At 42.0% G+C, this 23,957-nt stretch overlaps 1 protein-coding gene across 1 annotated transcript; it reads right to left on the bottom strand.

Moving 5' to 3' along the window:
- Nucleotides 1-11,501: 11,501 nt before the first annotated feature.
- On the bottom strand, nt 11,502-22,432 carry fmr1 (fragile X messenger ribonucleoprotein 1). Its single transcript, XM_071526824.1, has 15 exons — nt 22,085-22,432; nt 19,500-19,552; nt 19,278-19,371; nt 18,922-18,993; nt 17,851-17,999; nt 17,528-17,621; nt 17,182-17,298; nt 16,808-16,978; nt 16,439-16,517; nt 16,136-16,251; nt 15,951-16,037; nt 15,219-15,459; nt 14,480-14,680; nt 12,782-12,861; nt 11,502-11,875 (listed from the first exon to the last, which is right to left on the bottom strand). Exons 1-15 carry the CDS (start codon nt 22,133-22,135, stop codon nt 11,669-11,671), a joined length of 1,812 nt encoding a protein of 603 aa, XP_071382925.1. The 5' UTR covers nt 22,136-22,432; the 3' UTR covers nt 11,502-11,668.
- Nucleotides 22,433-23,957: the final 1,525 nt, after the last annotated feature.

Here is a 23,957-nt window from a genome sequence, read left to right as displayed (position 1 = left end):
TTAACTCAAGGCCTGCTTGGGAGTTGGGGATTTGTCCCTAAAGATGACCAAGAACGTGCTGTTTGAGAAATTTAGCATTGTGGAACTGGTTCACACAATGCCATATTATATGACTCTTTAATTTTCAGAAATTCACTAAAAAAGAAAGAAAGAAAGGAAAAGAACCTCCCAAAAGCTACGTGAGATCCAGACTGATTAGTAGCTGCTCCCATTTTGCACATGCATAGTGTGGTAATATTGTAATTTTAAACAGTTGTACGCATATGCAAGATTAATTTTCCTATCCCTATGTGTTTCTACTTGGAAAAGGTTTTGTAGGCTGGAATAGCATGTGCAGTTGTCCTTCCTTCTCCATTAACTTTGCCTGTACTGCATTAGCTAAATTCTGTAACTATCATGGATGGAAAATGGCAAAAAGAGAGACAATAACTACCTTACAATTTGAATGAATGTAATTCTTCGTCCATGTCAAATGTTAAGAAACATTTTGAGATGCACAATGCAGCATTTGCCACTCAATATTCTGATGTTGACAGCAGGATTAAAAACTTGTGCTGAACTTCAATGGAAAATGCAAGTCAGTCAACGGCAACTGCTAGCATGTACTAACAAAAGAGGGAATCTGACTTCTTCAAGCTTTGCTTGATGCGGTACTCTGAAGATTGCACATAAAGGAAAACCACTTACATATAGTGAGTATGTTAAGAGCTGCATGTGCAGTGCGGCTACCAAACTGTTTGATGGCCTCCCAAACAATGATAAAATCATCCAAAAAGTGAAAGACGTGTTTTTGTTGGCAGCAACGGTGCACTCATGGTGGGTCATGAGAAAGAGAAGATGCAGATCGATCAACGCAGATCATTTGTCTCCCTCGCCTTGGACGGGTCTAACAGTGTGAGCGATGTAGTGTAGCTAAGCATTGTCGGGCAATATGTGACAGGTGAGGCAGCGCGTGAAGAAAGTCAGTCTGATTTGCCAAAGAAAGATTCAACCAGAGGCAAAAATTGTGTTGAACATGCTAATGGACTTTGCCAGAGAGAAAAATCTCCCACTGGATAAACCTGTGTCTGCGTACTGACGGAGCACTCAGTGTGACAGGGGAACACAACCCCTCTGTGTGAGCAAGTGAAGTGGCCAATCTTAAACTTCCACTGCATTGTACATCAAGAGGCACCGTGTTCTCAGTCATGTGGACGGGAACTTCGAGAAGTGCAACGCGTTCTCACAACAATGGTCGTACTTCAGGTGAGGTTAGGCAAGTAAAACCACTTTGATTAAGGTTAGGGTTAAGGTTAGAACAACTTGGTTAAGATTTTGGTCATGGTTAAATAAAATCAACATTGGTAGAAAATCGCTGAGAATATTTTTTGCATGAGTCAGGACTCAAACCTGGATCCCTGGAGTGAAAGGCAAATGGTTACACCCATTCACCACCACCCTATTTCTACATCAAACTACTTCCTACTGCCTCCTCCTGTTTCACTCAATTTGTACAATATCATACAATGCTTCACTTTTTGTAACTATACCTACGAACCTCATATGAGAACAGGTTGAAAAGTGATGTCAGTCATTTTCATTGACCCAGTCAATTGAAAATCACAGTAGTGGGATGCGTTGTTGAATATGTTCACAAACATGTTAAATGTATGTTTTCAGGCAATTTTTGTGGCCTCATTCAAATTAATGGGAAGTAAAAATCTGAACACTACAAACCGCAACACAGCCACTGTCAAACCAAAACAAGGCTTCAAGTGCAACACAGTCGCCACAAACTCCTCCTCAAATCCTCAAACTTCCTTGTTCATTCATTCATTGCCATCATTAGGTGACACCCAAACAGCATACTACTTCATGGCAAAAGCACAATATTGTAAGATTTGTTTGGTCCATTCAGTTGCTAGTGTATGGGTTAGTAGCTCACTTGCTTTATGGGACTGAAGGTAGGCAGTGCCACCCTTTGGTCGGACAGCATGAAAGAATTTAGTTAAGGCTAATTTATACTTCTGCGTCAAAGTGTCGCTGTAGCTATGTCATAGGTCTTTGCAGTGCCAGCATAGTCCTTAGAGGCTGCAGCCTTGTGTGCACCTCTCCAAAAACGTAACTGACGAGGGACGAGCTGAGGAGGTTTGCAAATATGTTCATTCGTAGGACACCTCATCCCCAAATTATAAAGATTACCAGATGTCACTGAATTCATGGGGAGAAATATGGTGGTCTACATGCAGACTCACCAACAGAACTACAAATGTTCCCACTGCCGTAGATACCTACAGCAGCATAGCCCAGCAGATGCTTGGCCATGAATGGGCTTCCTAGGGTTATATGCCTGCACTCTTCCACACATCCTATTCACTGTAGTGTGTGCTACCAACCATGCGTGGATGGCAGCTTTTCATTCTGGATGTGGCAGTACCCAATTTCCTCTATTATATGTGGCACAAATGGGAAAAGGAAATGGTTCTGCCGTGTGCAAATCTAGACAATAGCAGAAGAGCCGAGATGAATTGCCAGGCACAGTTCATTCCAGATATAAAGGAGCCTCTGACTGCCTCACTGCTGGTCTCCTTCCTACCAGAGGATCAGAAATACATGCTGGGTGAATTTTCTTGTGCAGAAAATACATCCTGTCCAGGCTAGTAGGATCATGGGTGTGCTGTTGGAGGTGGAAAACTATTACAGGCTCCAGAATCAGTACAGGAGGCTGAAGTAGTGTGGAGCAACTATGCATGGAAATAAACAGCGATATGATATAATTGTATAGATTTTACTTTTCAAGCTTCAGTTTATCACATGCATGATATTGGTCAGCCTGCTTACTGTGTGGGAGAAACAAGCTACCTCCCGATCTCAGCGGAGAAACAAGATGGTGGAATGTATAGATTGTGTGTGTTTGTTTTGACTTACCGCGGTCCCTCTGTCCCAAATACATCAAGCCAGCTGGTAAAAACGCCGCTGTAGACTGTAAATATACAGAATAATAGTCCATACATCCATACTGATCTCCGTTCCAGTGCGTCCTGTCTCCTCCCTCCGCCGCTGTCCTCTCCACCGTGCCCACGGGCCGCATTGATCCTCCCGATCCAAGCCCAGGTCGCTCGCCGTTCGCCGGACACCCGGTGACGCATCGGTGTCGGCACCCCCGCCGTAAGCCCTCGGTGCGGCGAAACCTCTATGCTTGTCTGTGTCTCTCTCTCCGCCGACAGAACAGAGGGCTGTCAGGTGGACTGAGCTCGCGCATATGCATCGAAATAAACAGCGATATGATATAATTGTATAGATTCTACTGTAGCTTCAGCTTACATGCATGATATTGGTCAGCCTGCTTACTGTGTGGGAGAAACGGGCTCCCGATCTCAGCAGAGAAACAAGATGGCGGAGAAAACGAAACTTAAATTTCTGGCTCGGTGATGCGGGGATGCTGTTGCGGTCCAGCCAAAAATGAAATCTGAATATACATGTTGGCTATGGGAATTGGTTGCCACACACTGTAGGCTGCTGGGTAATAATCTTCAATCTTCATTAATTCTGAGAATACCCATGTGGTCAATTCATGAATGGACAAAACATAAGAATTCAGTTTGTTGGGTTTGTTTGATCAGCATCAGCATGACTGTCACATAGATTTTTCAGTTTCTGAGAAAGTCAATTTTACCAACAAAATCGCGAGTTTGTTTCTATTTTTCACATCGTTTTGTACATACTTCCAAAAGAAGCCAGGAAGCCTCCAGATGCAAGCAACTGCTAATGAATTGCAGCGACATCTTGAGGCCATTGAACAAGCCACCCGCCTGAATAGTCTGACCAGCCGCCTCTGGTCATACATGTCTTACGTGGAAAGATATTAGACTAAGATGCAAAATGTTCTTTCACATTGACTATTCCATTACATTGACATCCCAAAATACTAAAATTCAGAGATCAGCCAGAGAAAACAGAGGAAGATCGACCTTTATTTATTGAAACTGCTTGCATACAAAATATATTGCACTATAACCAGACATGTCAACTCAGTACGACCCCAAACATCTTCACCGCTAGTAGTATGTACAAAGGAAAAAAGAAAAAAAATGCCCAAAAGTGCACACAAGGTTTTCAGCTTTTTTGACTACCCTGGTTTAAGTATCTACAGAATCTCTGCTTGTCTCCACTTTCTGGCGCTCTACTATTAAACAGCCCACAATGTGTCTAGTTCTTATTCGTTTATGTTATATACATTCTGGAAATAAATTACTGAGAAAAAAATCTGTTGTGGTTTTGGCAAGCAATGACCAAGAAGTTTTTGGGTCCTCATAACTTGGTTCCACATTCGCCATGTTGCAACCTCAGCTGGATTAAATGCTTTCTGGTAGAGATGCAAAATGGCCACATGTGATTGCTAGGTGTGTTAAAGTCAACTTCGGGCTGGAAGTGTCTGGTTTGTCGTCACAGATGGAAACTGGTGGTGTTGGGGGGGCTATTGTGCTTTCTGCATTTATCCTTGCAGGTTTGAGAAAATTTTATAGGAAATTTCGTTTTGAGACGTCCCGTCAAGTGAAAGCAAAGGATTGTGGGCGGGGCCAGGTCTACACTTAAGTCACCCGCCCGCATCTGTGAAAACACAAATCATCAGTGCTGTTAGCTCTAAGAGAAAAGAATGGTTCATTGAGACTAATGCCTTTGAACGTACCATTGGGCTGAGGGAGAATGGAAGTCATTCATTCTAATCACAGATGATTCATAGATTAGCATTCCCCTTCTGCAGCCCAATGGATAAAAGGTAAAAAAAAACCCACTTTGTCTATTGTTTTTGCATACCTTCATCTTCAACACAATCTCCATACCCAGAATATTGGAACATCACACTCACCCAGACAAAACGTAAATGTTCAACATAGCAGGAAAACATTTTGGACAGAAAACGCTTCTTAAAATTAAAGAACCATATGACAACTATCACCAACTTCAACCTGAACCAACATGAAGCCTTTCATTATGTAAACAGTTGTCAAAAATCAATTTCTGGGGACCATAAACCATAGCTAAAACTCATCTTTTACTCACTTCCAGCTATTTCAACGGTTCATTTACGAAGAAGCTGGAAAAAACCAAACTATCCATCATCTGTCGGCCAGAGGAGCAGACGACTACAACAGGCCGCTAATCCATTCCCTCTGTTGGCCAACATCTGTGTTGGCAGTGGACTGTCAACATAGCTGGAAGAAGACAAATTTTGGCACTGGTTTTTATCAGCAAACAACTTCAAAACAAAGCCTCTCTCCAAGAAATGAGTTAACAGTATTAAACAATTTTTGTAATGAAAAGTTTCATGTGGGTTGATTTGATCCATTTCAAAGAAACATTACTCCTCCAAATTAAGTAGTAGCATACAACATTATGGAGACCCGGCCCTAAAATTCATGTTCTGGTAGAGTGACGTGTTCTGGAGACAAAAGATTGCATTGAAGATGGCGGTATGCAAAAACAACAAAGACAAAAGAGTTAAGTATCTCAAGTACAGCATATCTGCAAATCTTGGTGTCCTAACCAGTGTTCCTCACTCTATTATCTGGGACCCAATTTAATTTGTGGAGCTGTTTCTGGTGGGCCCCCCACATGACAGCAGTACTACAATGTGTCACGAGTCCCAGGGTGAATCGAGATGTATGAAGTTTGATCCTGGGATGAAAATGTTTGCAACCCGTTCCCTGTCCTAAGCTGTAGTTTTGGACCCAAAATGGGTCACAAGCCTGCTTCTGGTGACATGTTTCCTATGTGGCTTCCCACATGATTACAGTAGCAATATGTTCTCATGAGCCTGGATCCCAGACCAAGAGACTACATTTCTTGTAGAGCTGGAGTTCTTGATATCGACTGGGCTCATCTTTGTATTGAGATCTTTTTTTCCATTGCAAGCCAATGGAACAAAATGAAGATTGGACAGTAATGTCTCAACCGGTCAGAGTTGCGGGTGCCTCTGAGCAAAGTCCCCATTGTCCATATACTCTCCTTCATTGTCAAAAGGTAAAAATGCTACCTCAGCACCAATTTGTCAATGACCACAACCATTCAGCATGCAACAGTCCACTACAGACCATTTCAACTCACATTTTTCCCCACACTAGAAGCCTTATTGGGCGATTCTGTCAACTCATTTTCGGCCCTATAAAATTCATCCTAGAATAACAAATGCAAAAGATATCAAACCACATGTGGCAATTGGTTTTCAATTCAGATTTCATTTCAGCAGATAAAAATGTAATTGAATTTGAACAGACTCTCTGAACCTGGTGTTTGCAAGTAGAATAAAATACACCCAACAAGCAGGTTGAAGCAGAGCCACAGATGCAAAGAGATTCCGTTGCTTTTTCTTTAAGAGGAACTGCCATGGTAAGATGCCCGTTATAAAATGTATTTGGCAGAATCAAGTTTACTTGGCGACGGCCATGGAGTTGAACTGAAGGTTAACATGGTCGTTAGTAGGCTGAATAAGTTCTATGACCCTAGGACCCATAAAAAAACGTGTTTTTCATCAATTCGAGAAGAACCGGCTTTGAGGAGATAGCCTCTCAATCAGCATCTTGCTGCTTTAACCTTATGAGAATTGTACACCATTCTAACACAACAACTAAAAAAGGCTAAAGGAAGTACAAACAAAGTAATAGTCATTACCCACCCTCACGGTACGTTGGAAAAAAGAAGCTACGCTTACAGAACTAGGATGCATACCCTGGTTGCTAAAAACTATGTCTGGAGCAAAAAAAATGGGTTGTTGACACTGTAGGATTCAATTTCTCTTTTGGGTCCCAAGCTGTAAAAACTGAGGACCCCAGGGTGGGGATGACCAATGTACAAGAAGCATTTATCAGGGCTGGGAATTTTGGGGTAAGTCCACCATAAAACAGAATTCACAAAGGTTATTTCAGTGACGCTGACAAATCTCTCCCAAAGCTACAAGCTAGGGAACAGACTAATATCTGATTTCATTACAAGGCAAAACCTTGACCAGTACCCAGTCAGTCTCCAGCTCTTAAAGGAATAGTTCACCCCAAAATGAAAATCCAGTCTTTATCTACTCAGCCCCATGTCAATTGAAACTTGTTTTTACAGCTCCAAAAAATAATAAATGACCATCAAAATTCTCCAAACATTTCGTGCAGCATAATCCAAGTGTTGGCCAAACAATGGCATTGAGGATCCAAAAGTCTAATATTTCTATATAGGAGTTCATGAGGTAAATACTGGACTTTTGGAGCTACTGTGCAATCACTATTTGATGGATATTTTATTATTTTTTTGTAGCTGTAAAAAGCTAGCTCCCGTTAACTTCAATAATTTGTAGATAATGACTGACTTTTCATTTTGGGGTGTACCATTCCTTTAATGACATTGAGTCTTTTCTCATTTGTAACATTTTAGTTGGATTTGTCCGTGTTCAATTCGGTTTTTGGGTGGATTTTCCATTTGAGGTGAAAAACCAAACTTCAGAAGTCATCGTCTCACCCTAATGTATGCTAGTCTGCAAGTTCTGTAGCACTAAGGACATTTCATTATTAATAACAGATGTGTGTGACTCAACCCTGCTGTGGAGGATACTATTTTTCACACATAAGTTTATTATCAAGAGCTCTAGCATTTAACTGATATTAAACACAAAAAGAAAATATCAGGATAAGTGCACATTTGAAACAATAGTACAAATCTTTTCTCAGACAAATAATGACATCATTATATACAGTATGCAACCCCCCCTTCTTTTTGCCATCATTTACAATACAATGCAGCCCTATCCTGTTTGAGTCTCTCCTGACAATATTGGGGTTACTTTCACTTGAGCCATTTTTTGTTCCCGGATGCATTGGGCTGAATGTTTACTAGGAAAAATGCAAAATGGCCACAGCGGGGAACCGTGACATCAAGTGAAAGCAATGGTCCTAACAGATTAGTGACAGAGGCATGACACAGATGATATTTTTGAAATGAAAAGGTAAATGAGCTTCTAAAAGCCTTTTTCCATGATTCATTACACACCATACATAACCGTTTTCTTGCGACATTTCCTCAAGGCGATGAAACATGGAAACAAAACACTGAGGCAATGTAGGTGGGCAATTTTACCACAATGTTTTGATCAGCAGTGTTCTTTCTCTCAGTTCTTGTCCCCGCCCATGTTATTCACATTGATTTTGTCCCATTTGCCAAACCCCATTCGGGCTGAAGGCAACACTGCCCATCTGCATTCTCTAAAAATATGTTTCCCATGTGTCATCGACTTTAATTAAGTTGATGGTTGTTTCATCCACTGAGAAGGAAAGAAAGAAAATGTTACTCATCACTGGCTACTCCACTACTTCAGCCAAACTCAGCTAGAGGGAAAAAAAAGAGACATAAACTAAACATCCACGTCTCTCATTCTGCCTGTGTCCAAACCCACTGGATGTCTCCGCTGTCCATAATAAAGATGTACATGCATCGACCGACTAGAAAAGACCTGGCTCAACTGCTGAAATCTGTTCAATTACTTTCATTGCTCCAGTTGTTTTCCTGGAGGCGAGATGGATGGGGACTGAACTACAGGTTACATTGACTCGCACCATTTTGCATCCCCGAAATCAATAAAACCCGACTGCGTGGAGGGTGCAAAATGCATTTGTTTCTGAGCGTTTACCTGGGATGACAAATGGCTGGGGTTCGCCCCTTTGGAACAGAAGGATCAATTCACTGCACTGATCTTCAGAAGTAACTGAATCCATTTCACAGACTAATTGAACCAGGTCAGACAGCTATAGGCTTGTATATTTGTGGACTGTACAATGATAGAATAACTTCAATGGTTGTAATGGATCAGGTGGTTAAAGCAGGCAGTTTCCCGGTGTGGCGACGTTACCCATAATACACACTATCAACACCTGCTCCTGGATTTTACAGGAAGCTCCGAAACACCGGGTGTCACGCTGAGTGATGGGCCAGGGTGACCGAATGATGTCACCCCAGGAGGCAGCCATCTTTATACACCTGGCCCATTATCAATGTCTCTTCTTCCCTGATTTAGATGTCTAGGTTGTGATACTAGCCACAATTAAAGGCACATGTCACACAAAATATGGTAAGGTTTCCCTGAGCATTCGTAGCTTAACATGTACCTACTGAAATTAGAGCGCTCTGGGTTCTAGCTTTGTGAGAGAATTGTCCATGTTCACAAAGACTTCTTGAACGGTTCTAGGCCACAGGAATAGCATGATAATGAGTATCTAGAGCCTGTAAACTACTGGATTCCACAACTTCCTCGCATAGCCACAAGACTGTTCAAAAAATGAAAATCACTGCTAGTCTGCTAGTCTTGATATGTTGCTAGCTACTGTAGCTTTGCTAATCAACTACAACTATATGAAAAAAAACAAATGCGCTCAATGAATTGCATTTATTACAGAAGAAATACTGTATTTTGAAAAAATACTGTTAAAAAACTAATTAAGGCTACGAACATTCTGAGAAACCCTGCCATGGTTGTTGTTTTTTTTTTACACTGGTATACCTACATTTGAACAGTCCTTTACGTTTAGTAGCTCAGACATAATCTGAATATCTCTGTTTCAATCGGAAATCAGCAAATACTTTCTACACTAACCCATCTAAATTACTGCAATCAGTTTGAAGTTGTTTTAAGACAGTGGACAATTTGAGACAGCTGAGGATGTACATGTGCTGTAAGGGCCTCGACAGATTTTTTTTTTTTGCCTTCTAGTTTTTATTTATTTTGGTGATAATGCCACTAAATATCTTTCCAGGCAGAATATTTATGAAGTCAATAACTCAATGAGCTGTCATAGGACCGGCAGGCTGGAACACAGTAGTAGCTCTAGGTGAGAGCTTCAAGTCAACATGTGGTGTTGTTCTTTCTTTCTGTCCTGTTCCACTGAAAACCAGAGGATTCTGGTTCCTGCACTGGTCCCATGAAGGATGACTTTCAGCTATTTGAAGACATGATTGTCTAGTCCTCTTTTTGTCGGGTCTAGGTGTGTTTTAGAGCTCTGGCACGAGACAGAGAAGAGTAGAGCAAGTCCAGAAGAGCAGATCTCTTACGGTATGAAATACATTTCCAGTTTCAGTTAATTACTCTCGCGCCATTTGGCCTCCCCAAATGAATTAAAACAAATGCTTACAAGGAGGGTCGCAGAATGGCCACCGCAAACCATGCTGCAGATGGGAACTGTGACATCAAGTTATAGTAAAGGATAGATTGGAGTCTGGCATCTTTAACTATAGGCTGGGATCTAGAACGGGACATGGAAATGCAAAGTGAAGACGCTAAATCTGACAAGTTTGGTCCAACGGTAAGAAAAAGAAAAAATGAAGAACCCAGCATTTAAAAGTATTTGAAAGTAAAAAGCCTTGCAATCTAGTAGGTCAAGCCCAACGTGTCCTAAAATTATTTGAAAGTATGCATGGTCCGGTAGCAGAAGAGAATGAAAGAGGGGCGTGATCTAGGCAACAGAAAAAACACATGATCATTGATGTGATAAGTATATGCTGGCTCATTTCAAGAGCCTCCAAAAACGCCAAAAACAAAAACACATACCTGTCCACTACATTTCATCCTGAAAAACAAATATGGACGCCTACAGCTAGCGATGATGAGAACCATAGGTGGCTCCACTCGGCAAAATGAGATGGAAATAAGAAACAAAACAGGCCTCAGTCGAACTCTTCTCTGTTCTGCTGATACTAAAGGCATGCTTGATTCGCTCAAGTGTCAATACGGTGCCCGGGGTTAAATTTATTACAGAAATATCTAAAGTGCCCCTCCGCTGATGTCATCTCCCAGTTCAAATTTCCCCGAGCTCATCTGAAAAAAACGATGTACTGTCAAGATCATCTCCGCAAATCCCAATCTCAGTTCAAACGGAGGTGAAGGTGTGCAGCTGGGGGAAACCAGGGAGGGAATACACATCTCTGCCTGTTACAATTGGCTGGAATTCGATGTTACTCCTCTTTCGCCTTGCGATTTCCTCAATAGGCTCGGTGGAGAGGATGAGTTCAATTCATGACTGTGGGGTTTTTCTTCTTACGTCGGCAGCGGGATGTAAAAATCTAAATCGTCCCATTTAGTTAAAAACCAAAAAAAAAATAATTCAGTGCTAATTCACTTGCACCCGTGTGCCGCAAAAATAATCCTGGCGACAGAAAAACAGAAATTGTAATTGTTGGTGAGTGGATGGGTCCGGGGTTGATGCCTCTCTTAGCCGCTCAGCTCCGGGCGAATCCCGCTTCTTCCTCTCCGTCCTCGTTTTCTAGTAGCTTAGGTCCAAAATGTACTGCTTCTTTTTCTTGTTCACTCCAGAGCAGAACAGTAGATACCAAATCAGTCAAGGACAGACCAGACTAGCAGATACCAGACCAGATCTGCATATACCAGACCAGACCGGTAGATCCCAGACCAGACCGGTAGATCCCAGACCATCTCTGGCCCACAGTCACATCGGTAAACTCTTCCACGTCGATGGAAATGCGAGTGTATGCACGTGTATGAGAAAGACGGAGAAAGAAAGAGAGCAAGTGAGAGAGAGAACCAGACCCTACGATGGATTATGACAAGTTGTGTGTGTGTGTGTGTGTTTGAATGTGTGTGTTTTTATGTGTGTCTGCATGTGTCTGCATGTTTAAGTGACTATGTCCTCCAGTGGTGTATCTACGACACTCCGTTGACCAGCGGAGGAGCGTCCTGTTTGTCTTTCTTCATCCCTCGTTCTCTGATGGGTCGATGGTGGTGGCGGGCGGGGCCGTCGCCCCCGGCGACGACACCCCCCTGGGAGGAGGAAGGCCCTCCTCCTCCTCCTCCTCCTCGGCCCCCCGAGGCGTGCTGCACGCTGCGCTCGTTGTTCCCGTCCACACGGATCTGTGGGACAGAGGAAGCAGGTATTGATTGGGTCCGGTCACATGGTGCGTAGCTAGAGATGGAGGGCAAGGAGACTGGCCCTATGAACGCCAATGTTACAATTCACCTTTTCCTACTGAAGCTGTCATAACTTTCCCTGTATTCCCACAATAAGTATATCGTTGTCTTGTCCTCTGTCAGATATTTTGTTGTACTTTTTGAGAAACAAATGCATGACCATTGAAATCTCCATGTGGTAAAACTACTAAAATGCTCTTTCCCTTTCAGGCTGGAACTCCATTCTGTTTCTATGCGGTGTACATCGCTTTCTGAATATACAAAGTGGATTGTATGAGGTGAAAATTGGCGGCTCAAGTGTCAACATTCATAGATAGCATTACATTTTCACAACAATATACTTTTACTTCATTTTATTAATGAGATACAACCAAATTAAGAACACACAATATTTGCAGAAAACGAGTTTAAGTGCTATAAACAGCGATGAAGTTTGATAGAGGTACTGTAGCAAACTACTACTTGTACTACTTTCTTTATATACTACCTCTCTAAATTTCTACTTTTTTATTATTTTGTGTCGTTTTATGTTTAATGTGACCTATGGGAGCAACCCACCAAGTCAATTTCTTTGAACTTACTCTGCCAATAAAGCTAATTCTGATTCTGCTTCATTTTGGGACACAGATGACACTGGAATAGCTGGCCAATACCAAGTGGTTACCCTTGGGTATAAAGGAAGGGTAACTATGCTTGTAACTGATCAGATAATAATCTGATTAGTTACAAGCATAGACAAACCGGGACATAGGAAGTTAAGAAGAAGGTCTGTGTGTGTGTGCAATGTTTTTAACATTTTTGTTGGCTCCAAAAGGGTCATTTGTAGGGTTATGTGTGTGTGTGTGTTACCTGTAGGGTGTCTTCCTGTGCTCTGGTCTTGGGGTCTCTGATGTGACGAGGTCGCGGATCACTCCATTGCACATCGTCACCTAAACCAGGACAGACAAAGCCCAGACAAAGTTCCAACTGGTAAGTATCATCCTTGTATTCACTGTACACCACTTTGTACCAGGTAGCTGGTGGCCAAGGTGGCTCATGGGAAGATAAAAAAACGGGTCCCTAAATTGTTCTGGGAAAATCTGGAATCAAAAACTACTGACTATGGGGTTAATTATATTTAAGCCTAAAATAGATTTAGGTTACGGGAAGTTGTTTTTTTTATTTTTTATGTGAATCCCTAGAGAAAAAGTGTGAAAGCCAACACCTTTATGAGAATATTATAGGGAAGGGAGTCTGCAGAGATCTCATTTGATTAATTTCCATTCATCAGGCTATGATTTGATGAGATGCATCTCAATTTGTGATTTGTTCCGATTCAGTACACACTAATTTTTATTTTCTGCCACTTGAATGCAGAATATCTCCGAGATCATAATTTGCACACTTCATTCGTTTAAAAGATTAATTCAGCTGCATTACCTTTCATTGTATAAATGGTAGGAAGTGAAAATATTCATACGTCTCTAAGCGGGGCAGAGAGCCTCGCTGTTTCATAACGTGAACACTTGTGCCTAAACTATTGATTTTGATATTCTCTTTGCACACTCTGTTAGGTGGAAGTGTTTTAGGGTGAAACCCTGCGATGTGGTTATGGTTCATGCTATTCCCAAAAGTAGCTGAGGTCCATGTAGAACAGATTGCATATCATGCGGCTCTTATCAAGTTCCTTCTTTCCCAGAATTATATAAATCTAAATAAGACCATGTTTGCTATTCATGTAGGGGGGAACAGGCCAAAACATATCTTTGCCTCTGCATTCAATCAATCAGAACTAACTAACCATTAAAGAGATCACACTTGCAAAAGCTAATACTGAAAAAACAGAAAACTGAATTAAGAAAATCAATTTTTGTATTTGATAGATTGGTGCAGGATAGCCTATGGTAGAATGTCAATTCTGCTTTGGCTGCAATGATTAGTCCACATTATCCACAACGTCAACAACGTCAAATCATCGATCAGCATTTCCTGTTGTCGATTTGTCGTCACAGATACTTAAAGCCTATTTCCTCTCACTTTTCACTTGTATTTTGAGAATTAACTAATTACACAGAGCATGCACTGTAAAATGATTGGGGGAAATGTAAACTAGACATAGACAGTAAATGGGCTGTAACTTGGTATTATTATAATACTGGTAACCGGTATTCTCCTGGGTACTCGGAGAGTAAGATAACTATTATGAGAAGTGAAGAAAATGTCTATAATGTTTAAGCAAAAGACTAATGTTGGATAAAATGCAGTAGTCATAACAATAATGTTCATTTTAGTTTCTGTCACTCGAAGACACCGTTTACATTTCTTGAGACAACGAATCAATTAATCGCTACAGCTGTCTTAAGTAATTGACTATCAAAATAATAGTTTCTTGCAGTCGTATTGCTGATTGATAAAAAAAAAAATCACTGATGTTCCTCTGGTAACATTTGGTTGACTTATCTATAAAATATGTAACAATGCCGAACATTGTGAAAAATCCCCGGTGAGGAAATTGAACAAAAGTCTAAAATTCAAAAAAGGAAGAAGCTGAGGACGATTACTACTCACCCTTATATCCTCCCCCTCCTCTTCCTCTCCCCCCTCGCCCCCGCGGTCCTCCTCCGCCTCCTCGCTTCCGCCCGTCCGCCCGCCTGGGCAGGGTCCCGCCCCCCGTCATCAGCTCGTCAGTGGGGGCCAGCGACCAATCGCTGAGCTCGTCTTTGTGGTCCGACTCCGTCTCCGAAGCGTTGGACGCCTCCGAGTTGGTGCCTGGGGGGAACGGAGCGCAGGAGTCAAACCTCGTTTACGCTGCCTGGGATAATAAAGCGTTTTGTTTCATAAGGAAGTCGTCACCTAGGGGGAAGAGGCTTTCTGCCCGACGCCGACAGCCTTGTACTGGTTAGACGTTCCATTTACTGACCGTAGACACGCTGTTGAAATTTAGCTCAAGACTACAGTTAGCTTAATCTGTCCAAATACTTTTGGCACCCTGAAACGGGGGCACTGTGTACAAAAAAAGCTGTAATTACCATTCATCAGATATGGCTGAAAATAACCTCAAATTGAGGTAGACAATCTGCACTTTAGCTTAGTCATTGTGCGTTTCACATCCAAAGCAATGAGAGTACAGATAATTACTTACGGAGCTCACTGCAGCTGGCAACAACTGCAGATGATACATTTAAATTAAAGCTTAAGGTCATTTCCTTTGCCTCGTCTGTGTGCTACCGCGGTATTAATTGTATGATATTATGTGACTCAAACAATGTTTCCGTGAATATCTGAATGTACCGTAATCACATCGTACCTGAGGCAAAAGCGGCGCCGCCTCCTCGCCGCCCCCTGCCGCCTCTTCCTCCCCCACCCGCGTAGGGCTTCCCCCCTCCTCCTCCCCCTCCTCTGCCCATCCCGAGCCCCATGCCGTTGTCGAAGACGTAGGTCTTGTCTTTGGCGTTCCGGGGCCCCGTTCCTCCCCCACCGCCGCCTCCCCCGATCTGTCTCAGCTGCTCGTCGATCTGCAGACGCTCCAGACGAAGCTGGTCCACCTCCTACGGAAATAACAGAATCGAAAGCAGGATGTTGAAAGTTGGACCTTGACCTTGTCGTGTTGCTGTTATAACCTTGAGATTACTGTAGCAAAATGCTCAAGATGTTTTTGAGCGTAACTTTATGGAGTAAGCCTGATGAGTTGTAAGAAAATTTAAGGTTGCTGTAATAATCTACTTTTTGATGAATGCATTTTTCACAGAGCAATGGGACACAAAGCAAGCAGGGTAAAGCCTCAATCCAGATTTGTTTTTGGCCCTATAAATAGATAATTAGCTTCTCTAAAAAGTAAATAAAACCATTTTGAATGAAAAAATATAATGCAAATATCAATAATGGATTCCATACAATTTCAGGCATTGTGTTACTGAGTTTTTATTTAGTTTTCGCCAGTCTGATTTTTTCCCACTGGGGATCAGTCTAGAACTGAAACCGTGAAGCACATCTTGTATTGCTGCTGAAGTTAGAAGGTGCGTATGGTGACTGCACTCACCTTGAGGTAGTTGAGGTGGTAGTCCAGCAGTACTTTAGCATTGGAGATGCTTTCCTTGGTCCCCACAAACACAAATGGCACCATCGCCTGTGAGAGAGATTCAGAAAGAGACGGAGGGCGATTAGAATGCCTTGTGCTGTGTTTGACTCAGCTTCAGATTAAACAAAAGGTTCTTTCCCACTGACCTCGTCTGCTGGCGCCACGGGCTTCTTGTCGTTCTCGGGCTCAATGCGAACCCGCACCACACCGGATTTATCGACCACCTCCTGGATCAGCTTCCCGTTCTTACCGATCACCTTCCCTATGAAGCAGGATCCATCACAGTCACAAACCAAAACCATGTTCTTTTAACTGGTCGAGCTCTCTTAGTGTTTGTGATTATTTTTGTGGCATTTCTGCTTTATTAGGTGGTATATAGTGGAAAGGCAAGGATAGGAGAGAGAAAAGGGGTCTCTTTTCACCTTAAATAACTGCCGCGATTTTCTTACCTACTAAGTTCCGGGGAACTTTGATGACATCTTCAGAAAACTCCAAGAAACTCCTGGCTTTACGGACAGCATCCTGGTCCTGAGACACAAAACAAACACAGAGTAAACTCCTAACCTCATGTACCTTATGCGTCATGCTTGCCCTGATTAGGACACAGAGATACAGAAACGGAGATAAGAAGATGAAGCTGAATGATAGGCTTTTATATGAATAGGTTAGTCCTGGATCATAACTTACAAGCACCATACAGTATGTGTGGAAGGCAAATTTGTCTACATCCAGGTCTATAGTGGTAAATCCAGAGACGTTATGGATCTGTATGTATACCCATTTATGTATCAATATCCCCATCTGTCTAGCCGTCCTACCTCTCCGTATATGTGGAAAGTGCAGGTCTCTTCATCCAGGTCTATAGTGGTGACTCCGGGGACTTTACGGGCTTGCTGGATGTTGGCCCCGTGGGTCCCGATGGCCAGACCCATTAAATCATCCCGCACCGCAAACTGCTCGTGAAACCTCGACGCTAGCTGTCTGGAACTCTATAGAAAGCATTGAGAGAAGTGGACAGAAAGACAGAAGGAAAGAAAGAAAAAACAAAACAAAACACAAACAACACCGAAAGAGAGTCAGCAGGAGTTACAGGTTTCCTGATGGCCAAACCTACAATAGAGCTATATATAAACAGTATATGACTCCTGAAGTACATGTATATGTGTGTGTGTGGGTGTGTGTGCGTATATACCTCCAGTTGTCTGCTGGCCTCTTCGTTCCTCTGCATAAGCGACAGTTTGGTGCGCAGGCTCCTAAAGTGCATGTCGCTCATCATATTGGCCCGCTTTGTTGTAACGTCATTCACCGACTGCCAAGTCAATCGAATCAATCGTTCAATCAATGGACATTTCACACAAATAATCTGACTTTGGGAGGTGTCACTGATGGATGATTCCTACACAATGACGTTTAAATTCAGAAACCAACCTCTTCTGCACTGATCTGGGAGTTTTTGGCTACATCAAAGTAGCTTCCCAGCTGGAGGAGGTTAGTTCTAAAAGCTAGACTTTCTTTAGTGAAAAGAGAATGTAACGAACCAGGATGATCAGCTGCTTTTTGTCGGAGTCGTAGGTGATGCTGAACGCTCCCACCGCCTTTTTAAAGTCTTTGTGTGTCGACTCCTTGGAGCACCTGCCGACACAATGTTACACATGTACATTAGTGACTAAGCACAAACAGGTTATTATAGAGCATCGAACTAAAGCTTTTGTGTTGATAAATCTTGAGTAAATAAGTCTTTGTCATTGATCAATGTGTGGATTTCTCTACACATTTCCACCATGCAACAAATGCCGGTACAAGCGCTGAGGCACTTCTAATAAAGCGTTATTAAGCTTTTTTATGAGTGTGTCAAACTCACATCTGCCGTAGGTCCTCAGGTACATCCATGCTGATCTTGAGGAAGGTGTTTTTGGTGGCTGGTTTGTTTGGGTTGACCGGCCGTAACCGCTCCAGCGTCACAATCTCATTCAATGTAGCGTCGCACGCAGCATACTCTATAACATAAAACTAGAGAGAGAGAGAGAGAAAGAGACAGAGACATTAGCTGAGTGTGAAAAAAATATGTAATAATCTCTGCATTAATGCATAAACCTAAAAAAATGTTTCTTAATCCAAGTTTGTGGATTCTCCTGTGTTATTTTTGCTGGAATCTTGTGAGTTCAAACCTTTCAACAGTCAGGCAGGGAAATAGGGTATATGAGAGTGAGTGAGAGAGAGAGAAGAGAGAAAAGAAGAGAGAGGAGCGGGAGAGAGATAAAGGCATATGAACAGAGTAGATGAGACAAAGAGTGAAACCAGGCCAGAGGAAAGAAAGGGGGATAAAGGAGAAAAGAGAGAAGAAGAACAGCTTGAAGCAATGGAAACTGTCTCAAAGGTTAGTCTAAATTAAATCCTCCAATCACAGATGTTCAAAAAGTCATTATCTGGGTCACAATAACCTCGGACCCAGAGAGAAAACTGTCACCACCAGCTTGTGGTCAGAATTCGAAATTGACACCGGCTGACAGAAAAATGATGGTAAATTTAGGCTGATTATCTACTTCAGCTGGAAATCAATCTGTTGTGAAAATCACCCAAAAGTGAGAGAATTATGGTGACACTGTGACTCCCAGGAATCAATGAAACTTCCAATGGAAAGACAGGAAATTAGATGAATGAAATACAGTTTGAGGGACAGTTTGTTTAGTTGGAAACTTGAGATTTTTGAGATTTTTTTTCAAAACCAGTATCTGCTTCAGCTTTGAGTGAAGAGACATTTTTATAGGTGAGCAGGTAAGTCACTGATGAAGACAAGGGCCCAAGAACGGAGCCCCGCAGGATAACGCATATGTATCATCGCCTTATCTTAGGTCCATTCAAACTAGGGGAACTATCTGTTCATGTAGCTGCAGCTAAGGCTATGGACTTGACAGTAATGATGTGGACTGACCTCTCCTTTGACCATGCGAACCTTGGCCAGCCACCATCCACACGGCTCCTTGTCATTAGCCCTGGAGTAGACCTAGAAACACAAAGACACACACACTAAATTTCACACACAAAAAACACAAAAAGTGGCAGAGACGTATTGGCTGAGGACATCAAAATAACCAGATATACAGTCGGGATACATTTTGGAATTTCCTATCATGGGCTCATTTCTTACACAATTAAATTTAAAAATTTCCCAGTACAGGTTTATCACCTGTACTGTATTTCTTCACTCACACTATACACACACTATACCATGTCTGCTTGTTATGTTAACTTTCCAAACGGTTTCTTAAAGTATTGAATCAGTCCTACCTCGACCTCATCACTCTCATTAATCTCCTTGCAGAAACCTGTTGGAGGAGGGAAGCGCACATCCTGGAACGGGATCTGACGCTCTGGCTGCCAACTGGAACAGAGGTACACACACACACACACACACACACACACACACACACACAACAAGAGAACTTGATCATAGGCAACAGGTAACATCTACAGTACATGACTATTTTGTTGTGTGTGTGCGTCGCTCACTTGTTTTCAAACGCCACGGATACCGATCCTTCGTGAACATCCTTCACAAAGGCCTATATGAAAAACAAAGGTCAATTAACAAAAGACATGATACCAGGCTTTGCTCTACCACTCTGAATACCTAACTGTGAAATACACTACAGGCCTATATTTTGCTTGCATCTTTAGCTGGCACAGAGCATGTGAAAGAGTACCAATAGTACCTTTTTTCCCATTCCTCCTCTACTCAAAACCTACCACACTGGTGATGTTACCACCTACCTCCAAAAATTACTTTTCGGGTTCAAAAACGTTATTTGTGCTCATGAACAAATATTTTAACATTTGCTTTCAAAACACCCAATTAACAAGCACGTAATTCAGGATAAGCTGCGACCTATTTGGCTTGTGTGAAACCAAATATAAAATCTACTTTGCCAAGCCCGGGATTAGCACCTGGGACCCCTGTATGAAATTCTGCTGCCCTACCAAGTGAGCTAAAGCACCAGCATGGCTGCCTGAGAAACTTCTAGTGGAGATTTGTTTTACATTTTTGGGACCAACAGACCGACCAACTGGCGAAGTGACTTATAGTAGCTGCTAGTCGCAGCAAAAATCCTCTAAACAATTCTTAATATATCATAATAGTATATACAGGCCTAATATTAGGCTGTTGAACTACAGCCCAAATAGCTCATGATAGTTTCTAGCTAATGAGTGTTATGTACTCCATTAGACTTATTATTCAATTACTACTTACTCCTTTCAAGTGAGCCGTCCAGTGTTAATGGCCCAGTGACTAATGCCAATTTCCTCTAGTAGCGTCTATTTTATGCTCAACCTTTTTAGCGTATCAACACAAATTGTGAAATGTTGTCAAATAATTAATGTCTCTGGCATCTTTAGGACTAAGCTACTCTACAACAGCGAGCAGTAGCACAATTATAGGTAAGCGGCTGCCAATTTGTTCATTTTTTCCATGCATTTATGGATATTATTAAACTAATCCACTGCCATTTGGTTAATTACTTCTGTTGTGCAAATATTTGATAATGATGCCAAAGAATAAAATGGTATCCAAACCCCAGGCCAACAAATGGACTCCACACCCAATATGAATAGTTTGAAAGGCCAATTAAAAGCCAAAGGCATCCCACTGGTGATGTTACCACCTAAACTTGCAAAGCCAAGGCAAACCCAAGACAAGAAACCCATTCCAAACAGGCCTGCTTTCTATTCACTTTCAATTCAGGGAGATGCTTTTCTGAACTACTGGAATGAGAAGCTGGTCAAAGTCAGCCGATTAAAATATCATATTAAGAATGAATGATCTATCATTATCAAATAAACTGCCAATTCTAGTTACATGTCTAACTATTCAACTAGCATTGTATGGCAGGGTGTGGCGTCTACAGAAAAGTGCAGTAGGCCTCCTGGCTAAAACAGAGTCCGTAGGCCACAGTGGAATGCAGCACATACAGGAAGGTTTGCTGGCCAACTCGAAACTCATTAAATCTTATCGTCTGCTTTAGGACGGGCTGTGGTGCACGTTCATTCCATTCACATTCATTACACCTGCAGCAACACTCCCACTGCGAGAAAGATATGAAAGAAAAGATAAGAAAGCATATCCGCTCTTACTAACTCCCAAAATCAAATCAGTATATGGTCACTGTTTACATTTAGCCCTTATGTCATAGTATAAGCATCGAAATCAAAGCCATTTCTGGGCTACTGTCAATTCAGAGACCAGACATGACCACAGAGCCAGAACCAAGATTTTACCCAATGTTGTAAAAAGTCTTTGGTGAGCCACTATGTTGCAGTGTGGCTAGGTGACTGAAGAAACACAGGGCACATGATCAATACCTGTAACAGCCACAGCCCACACCTGTCTAAGTGTTCATGAGCAAGACTTTGAACCCTTGTTTTCCAAATGGGTAATTTGATGGGAGGTGAAAAGGGATTTGCAACTATCTTGGTAGCCCCAAAAATTCCCAAGCATCACCATGTCAGCTATTGATTTCTGGACAATGTGTAGATAAACATGAATTTGCCCACCTGCTCAGCAACCCTTAATAAAACTGAACTAATCACATATGGGCAAAGCAAATTAACAAATCTGCATAATTTACCTTTCTTCTATTCTAAATTGCTTTGAAAATACAATCAGGACAGAATTTTGACACTCTGCAAACATCCCCTTTCACAAGAAACACAATTAAGATGCTATCGTTTACAATAACGTTAGCTTCACCGCGTTAACATTACTAACTTAACGTTAACTGCTACAATAACGTTGCTTTACTAGCGAACAGATCGCCAATAAACACAACAATAACAATAACTTTGCTTTGAACTCTGAGGTTCCCGGGGATGAAACGAGTACCAGCAAGCTAGCGTTAGCTTTATTTACAAATTTTCTGCCTCCACATACTGGTGGTGGCTGGATAGAGGCAGTAAGGCCCACAGGCTGCTAGACAGCTAGCTACAGTAGGCAGTTCTTATCCCAGTAAGCGTATGTAACGTTAGTTAGCCCGACGCTAGTGCATTGCATGGTGTGGTGACTGAGTTGACAAAGCTCAACAAAATAGTCATAAACTTACCTTATAGAAGGCCCCACTAGTTCCCCTCACTTCCACGACTAGTTCATCCATGACGCAAGTTACTACAGCTCGCTAGCTAGCTAACTACCGTTAGCTATGTGAGTAGCTAGCTAGCTAGCTGGCTGGCTAGCTTGATGCTAGCCAAAGCAGAGAGTCCGCTACCGCTGGTTTGCTAGCTAGCCAAGTAGCCTGCCAGCTAGATGCGAGAATAGGCCACGATAACTGTGTATGCTTGTAATGTTGTTTCCCCTGTTGCACTCTGTAGGAATCAAGTGTTTGTTTTTTGCAGATTTGTAATTCCGGATTTAGGATAAATCAAAGGCGAACCATGTAGCTGGCTAGGTTAGCTTGTAGGAGTAGTTATGTTAATGTTATGTGATTAGTGGTGAACCAGCTGCTGTTGGTGCATCTCTCCATGTGACGTCTTCTGTTTCTTCCTCTGCTGAAATTTGAGGCTGCTTACACTCATCTAAGCCTATTGCTGCTCTCCACAGGTAATGGATAGGAATGCCTTCTTCTCACAGCATGGCAATACATCTTAATAAAAATTAGCATCTTCTAATGCTGTATTTCCTCAGATTACACTGAACCTTATTCTGAATCCCATCAGATAAATCAAAACAGATCATATTGCTCTACTATTACAGCCCAGACCCTTTGGCCCGAGACAGTGGAAATCACATCTTATATCCAGAAGTCTTCTGGCCACATCAATCTCAGTCCTCTCTGACGCTCTCTGAATCTTCTTCCATTGCACAATTTTTTTTTTTTTTTATAACCATACCAATGAAAGAAATTCAATTGGTTTTCTCTAGGCAAATACGTATAGATATATTGCATTTTGACTATTTTGATATTGTCTTTGACTGATCACTCTGTTCTTTTGGCAATAGATGTGATCTTTCCTCAACCCCCACCCCACCCCCATACCAAAGCTCCCCACTTGGGCTTCAGCACCTAGGACAGCAACCATTTCCTCTAGGTGAGAGACAAACTGGAGCTGGTGCGGAAAGTAGGAACTGAGCCAAATAGTGAGGAACAGGAATTTTGGGTGATTGAAGACAGGGCTGTTATTTAAATGGTACTCAGGATAGCTCAGGAGGATCTCACCATCAGATTGAAGACTGGATGAATTGATTAATGGCTTGTTATGACCCCACTGTCTCTAGTGTGTGGTATCCCAGTCTCTTGGTCAGGACTGACAACTCTGTTTTGGTGGACTAAAGCGATCTGGGACTGAAGTTACATTTTGATCTCTACTCAAATCCCCCTACACTTATTACTAAACTCTCTTTTTTTTGGTATTGCGTCATTGGTGGTCTGTTTTCAATCAGAAGTCTGCCTCTTGATAGCTGACTTGCTGAAATCTTCAACACTGATAAATGTTTCTCCACAGAAAAACAGCATGCCTTTATTCCTGACAGGAGTATAGTATAGTGGAGAGCGCACATATGGTCTCACAGGGTGACTAACACGGTCCAGCCTCTCTGGAAAATCTCAACATCACTGAATTCATACCCATGTCCCAATACTTTAACACGTCTTCAAACACACATTTTGGATGTCTGTTCCTCATTTAAAATTCCTTCATTCAAGGGAGTCTCAGCACAATTATTAAATAATTAACCCCTGTTTGTACAGCATGACCTGCCATGGATGACTTTTCATAGCGATGGGACATACTAATAGTTGTATTACCTACATTGCAAGTCTGAGACACTTATTTTTACCATTTTAGATCTTTTAGAATTAAATTCTTTAAGTGTCAAAATGGCATTTATATGCATTTTTCCATCTCCTTTCAATTTATAGTTAATCTCTCTGTCCTACACAGTCAGATTGAGTCACTGACAGATTTTATGTTCTTCTCTCT

The sequence above is a fragment of the Centroberyx affinis genome, unplaced genomic scaffold (genome assembly GCF_046629955.1).
Source record: "Centroberyx affinis isolate AG114_WGS23_722 - 3 ecotype Tasmania unplaced genomic scaffold, CSIRO-AGI_Caff_v1 ptg001466l_1, whole genome shotgun sequence".
NCBI lineage: Eukaryota > Metazoa > Chordata > Actinopteri > Beryciformes > Berycidae > Centroberyx > Centroberyx affinis.
This window is presented reverse-complemented; position numbering and strand designations above follow the sequence as displayed.

Coding starts and splice junctions, on each gene's coding strand:
- fmr1 (XM_071526824.1), bottom strand. CDS start 22,135: ATGGATGAACTAGTCGTGGAAGTGAGGGGAACTAGTGGGGCCTTCTAT. Junction 16,038..16,135: donor CCGTGGCGCCAGCAGACGAG/GTCAGTGGGAAA, acceptor TCTCTCTCACAG/GCGATGGTGCCATTTGTGTT. Junction 12,862..14,479: donor AGGAGGGGGAGGATATAAGG/GTGAGTAGTAAT, acceptor GTCCTGGTTTAG/GTGACGATGTGCAATGGAGT.